This window comes from Lepus europaeus, chromosome 5 (assembly GCF_033115175.1).
Source record: "Lepus europaeus isolate LE1 chromosome 5, mLepTim1.pri, whole genome shotgun sequence".
NCBI classification, from domain to species: Eukaryota; Metazoa; Chordata; class Mammalia; order Lagomorpha; family Leporidae; genus Lepus; species Lepus europaeus.
In genome coordinates, this window is record NC_084831.1 from 5,869,161 (window position 1) to 5,885,206 (window position 16,046).

The window sequence follows — 16,046 nt, forward strand, 5'->3', positions numbered from 1 at the left end:
AGCTGTCGTGGGCTGTTGTGGGCTGTCATGAACTTCTGTGAGCTGTCATGAGCTGTCATGAGCTGTCATGAGCTGTCGTGAGTTGTGAGCTCTTGTGGGCTGTCGTGGGCTGTCATGAGCTTCTGTGAGCTGTCGTGGGCTGTCATGAGCTTCTGTGAGCTGTCGTGAGCTGTCGTGGGCTGTTGTGGGCTGTCATGAACTTCTGTGAGCTGTCGTGGGCTGTCGTGGGTTGTGAGCTCTTGTGGGCTGTCATGAACTTCTGTGAGCTGTCGTGAGCTGTTGTGGGCTGTCGTGGGTTGTGAGCTCTTGTGAGCTCTGTGGGCTGTCGTGAACTTCTGTGAGCTGTCGTGGGCTGTCGTGGGCTGTCCTGAACTTCTGTGAGCTGTCGTGAGCTGTCGTGGGCTGTCGTGGGCTGTCCTGAACTTCTGTGAGCTGTCGTGAGCTGTCGTGGGCTGTCGTGGGCTGTCCTGAACTTCTGTGAGCTGTCGTGAGCTGTCGTGGGCTGTTGTGGGCTGTCATGAACTTCTGTGAGCTGTCGTGGGCTGTCGTGGGTTGTGAGCTCTTGTGGGCTGTCATGAACTTCTGTGAGCTGTCGTGAGCTGTTGTGGGCTGTCGTGGGTTGTGAGCTCTTGTGAGCTCTGTGGGCTGTCGTGAACTTCTGTGAGCTGTCGTGGGCTGTCGTGGGCTGTCCTGAACTTCTGTGAGCTGTCGTGAGCTGTCGTGGGCTGTCGTGGGCTGTCATGAACTTCTGTGAGCTGTCGTGAGCTGTCGTGGGCTGTCGTGGGCTGTCATGAACTTCTGTGAGCTGTCGTGAGCTGTCGTGGGTTGTGAGCTCTTGTGAGCTCTTGTGGGCTGTCGTGAACTTCTGTGAGCTGTCGTGAGCTGTTGTGGGCTGTTGTGGGCTGTCATGGGCTGTTGCGACCTCCCCGGCCCTGTTAGACCCTGGGAACATCCAGGTTCTGCTCCATGGCGGCAGCTCTCGCATTGCACCATGTTTCTGCTCTTGGTGTTTCCTGTGAGCCCTGCTTTTTGGGCAGGATTGAACCAACCACAGAAACCCTTTTTGGGACCGGCGCTATGGCGCAGCGGGTTAATGCCCTGGCCTGAAGTTCTGGCATCCCATGTGGGCGCTGGTTTGAGACCCGGCTGCTCCACTTCCAATCCATCTCTCTACTTTGGCCTGGGAAAGCAGTGGAAGATGGCTCAAGTCCTTAGGTCCCTGTACTCACCCAGGAAGATCCTGGCTTTGGATCAGCACAGCTCTGGCTGTTGCAGCCAATTGGGGAGTGAACCATCAGATGGAAGACCTCTCTCTCTCTCTCTCTCTCTGCCTCTTCTCTCTCCATGTAACTCTGACTTGTAAATAAATAAATCTTTTTTTTAAAAAAGAAACCATTTTATGCCTGTTTCATGTCCTATAGATGTTCTGTTTTTTCATCTGCATTTTGAAAATAAAAACAGGGGTCGGCATTGTGGTGCAGCGGTGAAGCCGCCTTGACAGCAGCTCCTGTGCTGGAGTCCCTGCTTTCAGACCTGGCTGCCCTGCTGCCACCAACGCGCCCCCCCCCCCCCCAGGCTAACGCGCTCCTGGGAGACTCAGAGGGAGCTCCTGGCCCCTGGCTTCGGTCTGGACCGGCCCTGGCTGTTGTGGACATTAGGGGAGGGAACCAGGGCACGGAAGACGTACTCTGTCGCTCTGCCTTTCAAGTAACAAAATCATTTTTAAAAGGGCATCACTAGCCGGCGCCGCGGCTCACTAGGCTAATCCTCCGCCTAGCGGCGCCGGCACACCGGGTTCTAGTCCCGGTCAGGGCGCCGGATTCTGTCCTGGTTGCTCCTCTTCCAGGCCAGCTCTCTGCTGTGGCCCGGGAGTGCAGTGGAGGATGGCCCAAGTGCTTGGGCCCTGCACCCCATGGGAGACCAGGAGAAGCACCTGGCTCCTGCCATCGGATCAGCGCGGTGCGTCGGCCGCGGCGGCCATTGGAGGGTGAACCAACGGCAAAAGGAAGACCTTTCTCTCTGTCTCTCTCTCTCACTGTCCTCTCTGCCTGTCAAAAAAAAAAAAAAGAAAGAAAAAAAGGGCATCACTGACATCGTCGAGGGTCCCTACTCGTATTCTTGAAAGCTCTCCTCTTAAAGTCCTATGCCGATGTCTGCTAACACCAACCAGGTTTGCTTCTAGGAGCGTTCCGTTCCCGGACCATTGCCACAGAGACCCCCCACCACGGAAGCGTGCTGGCCTCGGCGAGGGAAGGCCGGGAAGAAACGGGGGCTGCAGAAATGCTGACACAAGCACGTGGGGGAGACGTGGTGGCTAAATGGTTACTAGGAATTTTTGCAGCCTATGTTTTTTTTCTAGCAACACATCTGTTCCTTAAGGCAAGGTCACCAGACTGTCAGCCAAATCGCTCCTTCCTTGAACCTGGGCTCCCCTAGAGATTCAAGCTCCCTGAGGGCAGCTTTGTCCCCAGGGGCTCCCAGACCCTCACTCTGAGAGGGAGGGGCCCAGCAGCTGAAGCCCAAAGCCCAGGCACCAGCTCTGACTCTCGCTCCTCGCTGGCTACCCGCGCCCACGTTGTCGCTTTCCTCCTCTCGGCTATCACCCTCTGCTTCTGCTGCTCTGCCCATCTCCTCCTGGGATTGCACAGGACTCGCTTGGGGGCCCATCTCTCAGATGCAAACCAGCTGGCCAGACGCCCCCTACCATACGTAGTTAACTCTCACCCCAGGGCTGGGTGCAAAGAGCAGAGGCAGCCCCTGGTACAGTTTGGGCGAGGTCTGTCCCCCAAGGGCTCCCATGTTGGAAACTTGATCCTCTGCTTCATGGGGGTGGGAGGGAGGTGGCGGACCCTTTAAGAGGAGGGTCTGGGGAGGTGATTATGTCACGAGGGGCACTGCTGTGAGTAAGTGGGACCCTCGCTGTGAGTCCTCACAAAAAAGCAAGCCTGGCCCCTCCCTCGTTCGGGCTCCCTGTCTCGCTGCAGGATGACGAGGACGTGGGCCCTCCTGCCGCCATGGTGGGATCTGCCACGCGGCCACGGGTCCTCCCAGAGCCAAGTGGGGGCCACCCCAACACTGCGAGTGAAATAAACCTCTTTTCTTCATAAAGTGTGGCTGTGTTCCAGTGATGCAAAGCAGACGGACACAGCCCCTGTGCCCCAGAGCCCACAGAAAAGGCCCACCCGGTCCTGCCCTCAGCCTCGCATCCTGCCCACCTACTGCTTCCCTCAGACGCCATGGTAAGGGCTCACGTGCCCAGGTTTCCCCTTCCCCTCTCTGCTCCCCCACCCACCCTGGAGCTTCCCCATGTGCCCCCGCCCCGCCCTGCCCCTGGTGTGCTGTGTGCGCCCTGGCCTTGGGCTCTGAGTACAGCAAACTCTCTTTCCTGGGTGACGTCTGCGGGTTTCTCGGCCCTGCCAGAGCTGAATGCTGATAAAGCCGCATCTTAAAACACCCGAGCTCTGCGGCGAGCCCCGGCGGGCCTGCCTCAGCCACCAACCGGCTTCTCCACTGGCCCGAGAGCCATTTCTAAAGTGAAAACGGATTGAGTCGCTCCCCTACAAAGTAGGGTCACCATGGCCCCCAAGGCTCTGTGAGCCCCAGCCCGGGCCCCTTCTTCTCAGTGTTCCAGGCACATTGGCTTCTTTCCAGGCTGTCGCCTGCCTCAGGGCCTTGGTACGTGCGGCTCTCTCTGCTACGCATGCTCTCCCTCCAGTCTCAGGCCAATGCCATCTCTTAGGGGCCATTGGTAAAACGCCCAGCCACATTCTATGCCATTTCTTGTTTTTTTTTTCTTTTGTGGCACTTGTCACTTTCTACAATTATTCACTTGTTTATTATGACTCCTCACTATGCACATTCTCTCGGAGCAGAACACGGGCCCCTTGAGGACAGGGGCTATGCGCCCTGCTGGGCCCCGCAGCCCAGCACGGTGCCAGGCACGCACCATCGACTAAATGCACGAGAGGTGTCTGTCTTACCTGCCTTTCCCGCTGCAGCGGGGGAGGAGTGGAGGGCCGATGACAGCAGGGCTGTCCCCTGCAGTGCCCTGCAGCCGCTCAGGGACAGCCGGTTCACCCGAGGCGTGCGGGCTCCTGGCCCCAGACCAGGTGACTGCAGTGTCCAGGCTGGGGAGAGGCCAGCGGGCAGCGCCTCTGTCCCGGGGAGGGGGGGGTCTTACTGACCGGCACAGTTGCCCTGCAAGGGTGCCTTGTCCTCTCCGGGACTGCAGGCGGCTGCATCTCCGCGCTGAGCCCAGGCTGCGCTTCCCCTTGGCGCGCAGGACGCGACACAGCTCTTGGTGCAGCGGTGTCTGGGGCGGCTGCCAGCATTTTGATCTTCAGTTCATCTCCAGCCGGGAGCTTGCTCCTGCTTGTGCCTCCTGAAGCTTAAGGCAAGGGATGATGGCCTTGAGTACAGGGGCCTCTCGCCTCGCCACGTGAGGTCCCCTGTGCCGGGCCACAGCCAGCCAGGCCAGCCACGCCCTCATGTCCCCGCTTCTTCTCCCTCCTCCAGGCAGCCCCCAGACAAAGCCTGGGACTTCTTTTCTGAGGTCCGCAGAGGCCGCGGAGCGCCAGTGGTCTGCCCTTGGACCCAGAGCAGCAACAGACGGCCTCAGACTGTGTCTGAGCGCCACTTGGAGGAGACACTCCCAGCCGTGTCCGAGCACAGGGGGCTCAGCGCCTGGGCCTGGGGCCCCGGCCACCTGCTGGCACCACGTCCCTCTGACAAGCCCCTTCTAAGGGCCAGTGCCTGCAAGGCTTCGGCCTGCTGGGGTGTGCCTCTCTGCATCAGAGGCACTTTGGTCACATCAGCGTCATGGACTTCTTGGGTGGGGGGGCACCACGTGACCCTTGAGCCTGGGACACCTGGGTATCCACCTGTCACATCATTTACAAACATTAACTAAACATGATCAAAAGCCTCAAAGAAGGAGCCGAAACGATTAAACTCTCAGGAGAATCTGCAGGCTACGTCATCTTCCTGATGTCAGATTGGGCAAAGCCTTCCTAGCTGTGACGCCGAGAGCAAAGCAACGGGAGAAAATGGGAGATCATTTGGGGGGGGGGGGGCTTTGCGGCAGAGCAGGCCTCCTGGGACCCCCTCTGAACCCCACACTGGAGCGCCCTTTCGAGTGCCGGATACCCTGCTTCTGATCCAATTCCTGCCGATGCGCCTGGGAGGCAGTGGAGGATGGCCCAAGGACTTGGGCTCCTGCCCCCCATGTAGGAGACTCGGATGGAGCTCCTGGCTCCCGGCTTTGGCCTGGCTCAGCCCTGGCTGTTGAGGGCATTTGGGGAGTGAACCAGAAGATGAAAGATCTCTCTCTCTCCTCTCTCTCCATCTGTCCCTCTCCCTGTCACTCTTTCAAGTAGATAAAAGTAAATAAAAATAAGCATTTTTTAAAGAAGTAGCGAATTTGAACATCATAAGAAATAAAAACATTTATGTGTTGAAAGACACCATCAAAGAAAGAAAAGGCAGGCTTGGGCATTGGTACAGCATCTTAAAAATGCTACTTGGGGGGCCGGCACTATGGTGTCGCAGGTAAAGCTGCTTTGTGAGGTGCCAGCATCCCATGTGGGCACCAGTTCATGTCCCTGCTGTTCCACTTCTGATCCAGCTCTCTGCCATGCCTGGGAAAGCAGTAGAAGATGGCCCAAGTCCTTGGGCCCCTGCACCTACAAGAGGGATCCAGAGGAAGCTCCTGGCTCTTGGCTTTGGATTGGCCCAGCTCTGGCCATCTGGGGAGTGAACCATCGGATGGAAGACCTCTCTCTCTCTCTCTCTCTCTCTCTCTCTCTCCATATCTTTCAAAGAAATTAAAAACAAATAACATTTAAAAATTTTTATTTTCTATTTATTTGAAAGGCACAGTTACGGAGAGAGGAAGAGAGACAGACAGAGAGAGAAAGAGACAGAGAGAGAGAGAGAGAGAGATCTTCCATCTGCTGGTTCACTCCCCAAATGGCCGCAATGGCCAGGGCTGGGCCAGGTCAAAGCAAGGAGCTCAGAACTTCTTCTGGGTCTCCCATGCAGGTGCAGGGTCCCAAGTACTTGGGCCATCCTCCACTGCTTTCCCAGGTGCACTAGCAGGGAGCTGGATTGGAAGTGGAGCAGCCAGGACTTGAACTGGTGCCCATATGGGATGCCAGCATCACAGCCAGAGTCTTAACCTGCTATACCACAGTGCTGGTTTTTATTTATTTTTTTTTTAAGATTTATTTATTTATTTTAAAGTCAGAGTTACACAGAGAGGAGAGGCAGAGAGAGAGAGAGAGAGAGAGAGAGAGAGAGGGAGAGGTCTTCCATCTGATGGTTCACTCTCCAATTGGCCACAACAGCCGGAGCTGTGCCAATCTGAAGCCAGGAGCCAGGAGCCGGGTCTCCCATGCAGGTGCAGGGGCCCAAGGACTTGGGCCATCTTGTACTGCTTCCCCAGGCCAAAGCAGAGAGCTGGATTGGAAGTGGAGCAGCCGGGACTTGAACCGGCGCCCACATGGGATGCCGTTTCTTCAGGCCAGGGCGTTACCCTGCTGTGTCACAGCACCGGCCCCCCAGCATTTTTTCTTTAAGAGAGAAAGCAATCCACAGAAGGGAAGAACATTTTTGAAAATCATTTATCTGGTAAGGGACTTGTTTCTGGACCGTATAAAGAATGCTAAGAGCTCAATTTAAAAAGGCTACTCAACTGGAAAGTGGGAAAATCTGACATTCTCTGCAGAAGACACACAGACAGCGCAGGGGAAGCTGGTCACCATGGGGAACATGCAAATTAAAGTGCAGGTCGCATTCCACGTGCACTGGGGCGGCTGTGAAGTCAGAACCCTGCGGACGGGACAGAGACCCAGGCAGCCACCTGCAGACAGCCTGGAGCTTCCTCAAAGCGCTAACTAGAGGCCCCAGGGCCCCAGTCGTCCCACCCCTCGGTCAGTACCCAAGAGGAACGAGAGCCTGTGTGGACGTGTGCCCACCCCTGCATCCTTCTTAATACTGAGAAGCAGAAGCAGCCCAGATGTCCATCAGCCGCGGCCTGGATGCACACAATGTCCGTTAAATACTATTTGGCAATGCAAAGGAGTGGGGTGCTGACATGCGACCCGCGGATGCACCCTGAAAACCTCGTATGGACACCCACAGCGACAGGGCAGGGGACGCCTTCCAAGACCCCCACTGTAAACCTGCAGCTGAAGACAATGCCAGGCCTATAATGTAAGCCCTTCCCAGCTGACCCAAGTACTTACCATGCACGGTGGCCATAATCCGCAGTGTACGGGCAACAAAACTGGCACGATTTGTTCTCAATTTCATGGGCGCAGGATTTGTTCTGGGCGAGGGGTGTGGCGCAGCAGGTTAGGCCCCGAGGTGGGACACCAGCATCCCACACCAGAGCACTGGCTTGGGCCTCAGAGACCCCATTCTTCAGGTCCAGCTCCCTGCTAACGCACCTGAGAGGCAGCACTTGATGGTCCAAGTGCTTGGGCCCCTGCTACCCACACAGAGACCTGGATGCAGTTCCTGGTTCCTGGCTTTGGCCTGGTGCAACCCTGGCTGTTGCGACCCTTTTAGAAAGTGAACCAGTGAAAGATTCTCTCTCTTTCTCTCTCGCTCTCTCTCTCTGACTTTGCCTTTCAAATAAATTTAAAACATCTTTTAAAAAATTTATTTTATTTAGTTGCAAGGAGAGAGAGTGAAAAAGAGAGAGAGAGAGAGAGATCTTCCACCTCTGGGTTCACTCCCCAAATGGCTGCAACAACTAGGGTTGGGCCAGGCTGAAGCCAGGAGCCAGGAGCTCCATCCGGGTCTTCCATGTGTGTGGAGGGGCCCAGGCACCGTCTTCTGCTGCTTTCCCCAGGAGCTGGATCAGAAGCGGAGCAGCTGGAACCTGAACCGGCACTCTGATGAGGGACGCTGGTGTTGCGAGCCATGTTTGGTTTTTTTGTTTTGTTTTGTTTTGTTTTTGTTTTTTTTTGTTTGTTTGTTTTTTGACAGGCAGAGTGGACAGTGAGAGAGAGAGACAGAGAGAAAGGTCTTCCTTTGCCGTTGGTTCACCCCCAATGGCCGCTGCGGCCAGTACGCTGCGCAGATCCGAAGCCAGGAGCCAGGTGCTTCTCCTGGTCACCCATGTGGGTGCAGGGCCCAAGCACTTGGGCCATCCTCCACTGCACTCCCGGGCCACAGCAGAGAGCTGGACTGGAAGAGGGGCAACCGGGACAGAATCCAGCGCCCTGACCGGGATTAGAACCCGGGGTGCCGGCGCCACAGGCGGAGGATTAGCCTAGTGAGCCGCGGCGCCGGCCACGAGCCATGGTTTTTAATGCCCTGTGCCACAACGCTGGCCCCGGAAGAATCATTCTTATTAGAAACCTCAGGATACGAAGGTCCCCTTGTCACTTAAAGCAGCAGTGTGTGGCCTCTGGATCTGTGGCCAGATCACTACTCCTGCACTTGGGGCCGTTTTTGAGTAAAATAAGGGTCATGTGCGCACAGCGCTGACACCTCGAGAGCTGACTGAGCCAAAAGGGCTGCCTAGCGTCCCAGCCGGGCGGCACCTCCCTCGTGGACGCGTGGACTCCGGGGTGGCCATTCACGTGCCCGGCAGGATGGAGTGCGCTGCCGTGAGATTTCATCGCACTACTCGGACTGGCATGCAATTGAAAACTTGAGAATTATTTATTTCTGGAGTTTTCTATTTCATATTTCCACGTGTAATGGTGGGTAATGGGGCAGGACTACTGTGTGGGCTACTTCAGAGAGATTGTGAAAAATGGTATTAAAAGATGCGTTTATTGTGCTGTACATTTTTTGAAATCCATGCATATGACAAACAGGCCCAAAGGGTCACATATTGCATGATTCATTTGTGGGAAATATCCGGAATAGACAAATACATCGAGACAGACTGGATTAGTGATGGCCTTGGGCTGAGAGGGTGTGGAAAAATGGCTGTTGAGTGCTAATAGCCATAGACTTTCTTATTAGAGGCAGAAAAATGTTCTAAAGCTGATGATGATGGTGGCACAACTCTGTGGATATGAAGAAAGCCACTGAAGTGTGTGTATATATATATATATAATAAAATATATATTTATATATAAATATTTATATATACATACATATATTTAAATATTTATTTGAAAGGAAGAGCTACAGTGAGAGAGGGAGAGACATACAGATCCCTCATTATCTAGTCCACTCACCAAATATTTGCCATGGCTAGGACTGAGCCAGGCTGAAGCCAGGAGCCCAGAGCTCCATCCAGGTCTCCCACACAGGTGCAGGGGCCCAAGCACTTGGGCCATCTCCTGCTGCTTTCCCAGGTGCATTAGCAGGGAGCTGGGTCAGTAGCGGAGTGGCCGGGACTCGAACCAGTGCTCTGATATGGGAGCTGGCGTCCCAGGTGGTCCAGGCTTAACTGCCCACGGGCCAGTGCTGGCCCCAGAGCTGAGTTCCTCCCTGAGGAGCTCTTCCCTTGCTCAGTGCAGTCGGGAGTGAAACAGCAGACGGAGAATCTCTCTCTCCCTCCGCGTGTCACTCTGTCTTCTTTCTCTCTTCCTTCCTTCCTTTTTTAAGATTTATTTATTATTTAGTTGAAAGGCAGAGTTGCAGAGCAAGGAGGAGAGACAGAGAGATTTTCCATCTGCTGGTTTGCTTCCCCAAATAGCTGTAACATCCAGAGCTGGGCCAGGCTGAAGCCAGGAGCCAGGAGCGTCTTCCGGGTCTCCCATGCGGGTGCAGGGACCCAAGCACTTGGGCCATCTTCTACTGCTTTCCCAGGCCATAGCAGAGCTGGATCGGAAGTGGAGCAGCCGGGACAGGAACCGTCACCCAAGTGGGATGCCAGTGCTGCAGGTGGAGGCTTAGCCCACTGCGCCACAGCGCTGACCCAGCGGCTCACCCTTGTGAGGGCCACGTGAGGGTATCTGGGAAACTCCCCTGGGTCCATCTGGGTCCCTGGATCCTGCCTACTCTGTCCTGAGCCTCCCCCGGCCCCGGCTCTCACAGCCACGTTTCGGGGGTTACAGAGCCCGGGAAGAGCTCTAAGCAGAGTCTGCCTCCCCCCAGGCTGGTTTTCTGACCCCTGCCTCCGCCGCTCCTGCTCACCTCCAGCTGTGGCAATGCCCAGGGAGGGGGTGCCCGGCTCCTCAGCTCCCTCCCCCAGGCTCCACTCAACATGACTCACAGCCCCTCTGGGCTCCCGACCTTGCCTGACATCCTGTGTGGTCACCACGCCCGCCCCTTGGTCCCACTCAGTCCTGCTGGCCATTGCCAAGGTTCCTCTGCCAGTTCCTGACCTCCCACTTCACAGACCCGTCATGAAGGAACAACCGCCATGACATAAGCAGCCGCTGCGCGTCCGGCTCCGTCAGAACGTCCCCTCCCGATACAGCAGAGGCGACCATGCCTTCTCCTGTCCCCGTGGAGAAAGGGACGGAGCTAGGCCCTCCTGGGCAGTCCGGAGGCAAGGAGATGCTGCCTTTTCAACCCTGGTCACTGCCGGTGCTGAGGGGCCAGGAGCAAGGCGGGCACCAGGCCAGGGCACGGTGCAGGCCACACTGCAGGACCAAAGTCACCATTCGGAGTGCTGCGAGGGGACGCTGACGCTGTCGTCCGTTTAGACACTCACGAGCCACCCCACAGACAGGGCCTAACTCCGTTCCCTTTCTTAAAGCCACCATTTACTAAGCACAGTCCCCCCCCCCCCGTTCTGCCCATTGCACAGATGCGGAAACTGAGTCCCAAGGTCCAGAGGGTGGAAAGGCAGAAGCAGAGATCCGAAGCTGTCGGTGGGGTCCCGGGTGTAGCAAGAGCAGGAGCCGCAGCCCCTGAATCGCCATTCCTGGACACCGAAAATGCGACGGACCAGGCTGCTCCTTCTGCAGACGGCGAGGCCTGCGCAGGCCGCGTGATGGGGCCCAGGGCCGGGTCAGGTCCTGGGGAGGAACCCCCGGGTCTCCTCCCGGACACAGCCCGCTCCCTCGGCCGCTTCCGGGGAAGCCTTCCCGGGCCCCAGCGGCCGCGGACTGGGGGCGTGGCCTCGCCTGCCCCTGCGCCTCCTCCGCGCGCCCCCGCCCCACCGCGCGCGCGCGCCCCCGGCCCCACCCCCGGGTTGGGGAGGGCGGGGAGACGCGGGGCGCCCGGCCCCCGGGCGCCATCGAGCGGCCGTGCGCGCGGGGCGCGTGACGCGTGCACCTGCTGGGCCGCGGCCCGGCTAAAAAGACGGCGCGGGAAGCCCCCCGGGGAGGGCCCGAGCCCGCCGGAGCCCGGGCCGCAGCGCCGCGGCCTTCCGGGAGGACGCGATGAAGTAAGCAGCCGCCCAGCGGGTACGCGGCGGGCCTGGGGCCCGGCCCTAGCCTGGCTCGCCCGCCGCCCGCTTCCGCAGAATAAAGGCCCCTCCGCCCTCGCGGAGCCGGGGGTCGCCGGTGCGGCCCGGGGTCTCGCCGGTGCCCGGGCTCCGGACCCCTTCCACGGTAGCCCGCCGGGCCCACGCGCCGCTCTGCGCAGGCTTCCTCCCGTGAGCGTGAGGACCGCGCGCACGCCTGGCACCGGCGACCCCGTGAGCGGTGCCCGGGGCGCCGTCCCGGGCTGGAATTCGCCGGCAACGGGAATTCTGCAGACGCCACGGCCGCCGTCGGGGCCACCCCGTCCGCGGCCCACGCGAGGGGCAGGGAGCGCTGGTTCTGTGTTCTTTGCGGCGGTGCGCGGCTGGTGGAGCTTCGGGGCTTAGGAGGTCACTCTTTTTCCCTCGGGAGCACCCGAGATGGACAAGGCCGCGTTGCCTGTTCCGTGTAACGGTTGGTTTCAGAGTTGTGCAACAGGCGAAGGCGCCCCTCTTAGAGGGCGAGCAGGAGGAACCGCAGAGGAACCTTGGTGCTCAGTGGCCCAGTGGCCTCTGGCTCTTGATGGAATTTGCACGGGGCGAAATGTGGTTCCACTGGGCCTGGGCCGTGGGGAGCAGGAGTCTGCCTTCGGGGTTCCTGGTCCTCAGATGGGAGCCAGGTTGGGGAGCGCCTACCCCACGTTCCCCCACCACGACGTTGGTTCTCCCCATTGTGTAACCAGAGGCAAAGAGCCAGAGCAGTTGGGTGGAGGGGCGGGGGCTACAGAATACGAGTTTTGCCCTTTTCCTGCTTCCTGGGCCAGGCGCTGCCCCCCCACCCCCCCATGGCTGACCTGGGACACTTTCTCAGCCCCAGCATCCTTCAGGACTGGGGTTTACCCGATGTCGATGAGCTCTGTGCTTGGCCTGTTTTTTTTCTGCTGTGAGATGATTGATGGGTTCAGCGCTGGTCCCCAGAGGCGCCCCCATTCCTGGGGGTGGTGGCTCCGGGGCGGCAGTGGGCATTTCCCGAGTGCTTCTTGCTTGCTAAGCAGTGTGCTAAGTGCTTTTGCTGGAACGACCTCTCGTGTGCTTGTCACGCACTGGCTTTTCCCTTCCGTGGTTGAGATACAGGAGGTAAAATTACGTCCGCGGTCTCACATACACCACAGATTTAATTCAGAGCTCTCTCACTTAACCAGCTCTCCAGAAACTAACTCCAAAGGGCCTGCCAAGTTTCCTTTTTTAAATAAAGATTTGTTGATTTATTTATTTGATCGAGAAGAGGGGAGAGAGAGAGAGAGAGAGAGAGATCTTCCATCTGCCGGTTCACTTCCCAAATGGCCACAACAGCCAGGTCTGGGCCAGGCCAAAGCCAGGAGCACACAGATGTCAGTGGCCCTGTACCAGTGTGATTTGTTTCTTCATTCAGCAAATATTTATGGAGTCTGTGCTGTGTTCTGGGTGCTGTTTTGGGTGCTGGAAATACTGCAGTGAGCAAAACAAGTGACAGTCCCTGTCCTGGTCAGCACTGAATGTTCCTGGGGGGAGGGGTGGCGGGTGATAAGCAAATACTTGGCCCGCCATCAGTGCTAGGGAGCGGCAAGTACGGGGGCCCTGAGGCGGAGGTGAGGGGCACAGTCTTACCCAGGGCTCGGGACAGCCTCACAGAACAAAGGACTGAAGTGAGGGGGAGGGCGAGCCATGTGGACATCTGCAGGACAAAATAGGCCAGGCAGAGAGAACAGCAGGCACAAAGGGCCTGGGGCAGAGGGAAGGCAGCCGAGCTTAGAGAGGACAGGACAGCTGATCGGAAAGGAAAGGGTGGGGAGCCAGAATGAGTGGACCCTGCGGAAACCTGAGCAGGAAGGATAGGAGGAGCCCACTGATGGCTGTGCCGAGGCTCAGCCACAGGACCAGGGGGAGGAGCAGGGGCCGGTTAGGAGTTCCTGAAGCCATCCAGATACGGACGGCAGGAGGCGGTGAGCAGGGCTGTGGTCTAGATGTGTAAGGTGGAGACTGTAGGATTTGCAGACACATCGTAGGACCCCAAGGTTTCATTTTCTGTTTTAAGACATGTATTTGAAAGGCAGAGGGAGAGAGGGAGAGAACACGCAGCTCCATCTGCTGGTTCACTCCCCAGATGGCTGTAACTGCTGGGGCTGGGCCAGGCTGAAGCCAATGAGCCTGGAACTCCATCTAGGTCTCCTGTGTGTGGCAGGAGCACAAGCCCTTGGGCCATCTCCTGCAGCTTTCCCAGGCACATTAGCAGGGAGATGGATAGAAGTGGAACAGCTAGGACTTGAACTGGCGGTATATGGGATGCCAGCCTTGCAGGCAGTGGCTTAACCTGTTGCACCACAACACCAGCTCCACCCCAGGGTTTCTGGCTTGAACACCGGGAAGTGTAATGTTGTCACTTACTGGGAATGCGGGGAGCTTCATTTAAAGCAGGTCAGGAGAGAAATCAGTTCAATATTGAACCTGTTTAGTTTGGTAGACATCCAGCTAAAGTCATCAGTGAGCAGCTGTTGTGGACTTAAAGTCCACACTGAGTGTGAGGGCTTGGGCATGCAGGCAGATGTGTGCTGGTGCACCCTTAACAACAGACCCTGCACGAGGTGGTGATTGGTGAGGCCCTGGCTGATCCTGGGCCCCCAGCTGTGCTGCAGATTCCCTTGTAGAAGAATTTCAAGGCTGCCATTACAGAGTATCTTTCCCTTGTTTCTACTGTAGCTGCCAACAGTAGCAACTTACAGTCCAAGGATCAGGAGGTGATGTGGTTCAACAATTTGTTACTTTCGTGTTAAATGTAATCTATGTAATTACAAAATTGCAAGTAGCCATCTCAAATGATGTCTATTTAACAATAACAACTGGCTTGAAAAATTCTCTTGTTATAAACTATTTATTTGAAAAGCAGAGTTATACACACAGAGAAAGAGAGAGAGAAGGGAGAGAGAGAGAAGAGAGAGAGAGAGAGAGAGATCTTCCATCTACTGGTTCACTCCCCAGCTGACTACAACAACTAAGGCAGGCCCAGACAGAAGCCAGGAACCTGGATCTCCATCCAGGTCTCCCATGTGGGTTCAGGGGCCTAAGCACTCAGGCCATCCTGTGCTGCTTTCCCAGGAGCATTAGCAGGGAGCTGGATTGGAAGTGGAGCAGCCAGGACTTGAACCAGCACTCATATGGGATGCCAGAACCCCAGGCAGCAGCTTAACCTGCTGTGCCATGACACTGGCCCCCCAAAATTATAGAAAAATAAGCAACCAAATCTTGTGTGCAGGTCCAAGATAGTCCTGGCACCCTCCTGACTGCACCCCCAGGAGTGGTACCTGAAGGGAGCAGGAATGAAGATTCTCTGAGGTTAGGGAGGAGTAAGGACCCCTAAGTTCTACCTGGAAGTTTTTATCCCCAGCCTGGCCCCAAAGGGAACAAATGCATATCCACATTCTTTGACAGTGAATGTTGAACGTGGCTCTTTTTTTCCCATAGATTTATTTTATTTATTTGAAAGGCAGAGTTACAGAGAGAGGGAGAGAGAGAGAGAGAGAGAGAGAGAGAGAGAGAGGTAGAGACAGAGAGAGGTCTTCCATCTGCTGGTTCACTCCCCAGATGGCCACAACTGCCAGAGCTGCGCCAATCCAAAGCCAGGATCCAGGAGCTTCTTCTGGGTCTCCCATGTGGGTGCAGGGACCCAAGCACTTGGGCCATCTTCTGCTGCTTTCCCAAGCACTTTAGCAGGGAGCTGGATCAGAAGTGGAGCAGCTGGGACTCAAACCAGTGCCCACGTGGGAGGCCGACACTGCAGGCGGTGGCTCCACCCACTGTGCCACAGTGCAGGCCCCAACAGAGGTTCTTGACTTGCATCCCATGGATGCGTTTGGCACCGGGAGGTCTAAGCAAGGAAGGAAGAAGGCGGGGCACACACCTGGGCCAGCTGCGGGAAGAAGCAGGCCTGTCACCCTGTGCTGTGGTTTCAGGTGATCTGCAGTCTGAATTCTTCTGTCTTATATATATATATATATTTTTTTTTTTTCTTTTTCTTTTTTAGCATGTCCTTGAAAGGCAGAGAGAGAAAGAGAGAGAGAGATTTTCCATCTGCTGGTTTATTCCCCAGATGGCTACAACAGCCAGGCTGAAGCCAGGAGCCTGGAATCCTGTCCAGGTCTCCCACCTGGGCTGCAGGGCCATCATCTGCTGTCTCCCAGGTGCATTAGCAGGGACCTGGATGGAAGCTGAGGAACAGGGACTCAAACTGGCACCAGGCTATGGGATGCAGGCATCCTAAGCAGCGGCCTAGCCCACTGTGCCACAACACCTGCCCCCACGTGTTCTTTTAAAAGGTCCAAACCCAGGGTCGTGCCCTGAGCGTTTCTGTGTTCCTGTCCTGCTCACAGAGGGCAGCTGGCAAAGTGGGGAAGAGCAAGGGCAGCAGCAGCCGTGACCTTTCCTCTGGTTTCTGCTGGACACACAAGGCCAGAACTGCTTCCTCCTGTGGCTGACCAGAAACCACTCTGCTGCCGGAGCTCGGGTGCAAACCGGCTGTGGCTGCCTGAGCCGGGCTGCTCAGGGACGGCCTCTTGGGCCCTGGCCCTAGCAGCCCCTTCTGCCTGGGCGGAAACAAAGACCAGAACCAGACTCGGAGCCAAGCCGCCAGCTGGCCACCGTCTGGGAAGGTGGTGCAGACTTTACCGGCCGAGTCCCTCCCAGGAAGAGTGGT

At 56.9% G+C, this 16,046-nt stretch overlaps 1 protein-coding gene across 1 annotated transcript in view; it reads left to right on the forward strand.

Annotated features, from left to right (window-relative positions):
• The first annotated feature begins 11,162 nt into the window (after window positions 1–11,162).
• H6PD (hexose-6-phosphate dehydrogenase/glucose 1-dehydrogenase) overlaps window positions 11,163–16,046 on the forward strand; it is a 28,344-nt gene continuing 23,460 nt past the window's right edge. Inside the window, exon 1 of the mRNA XM_062190383.1 lies at window positions 11,163–11,305. Coding sequence (XP_062046367.1) covers window positions 11,301–11,305 — 5 coding nt within the window. The 5' untranslated portion in view covers window positions 11,163–11,300. The remainder of the gene's footprint in view (window positions 11,306–16,046) is intronic.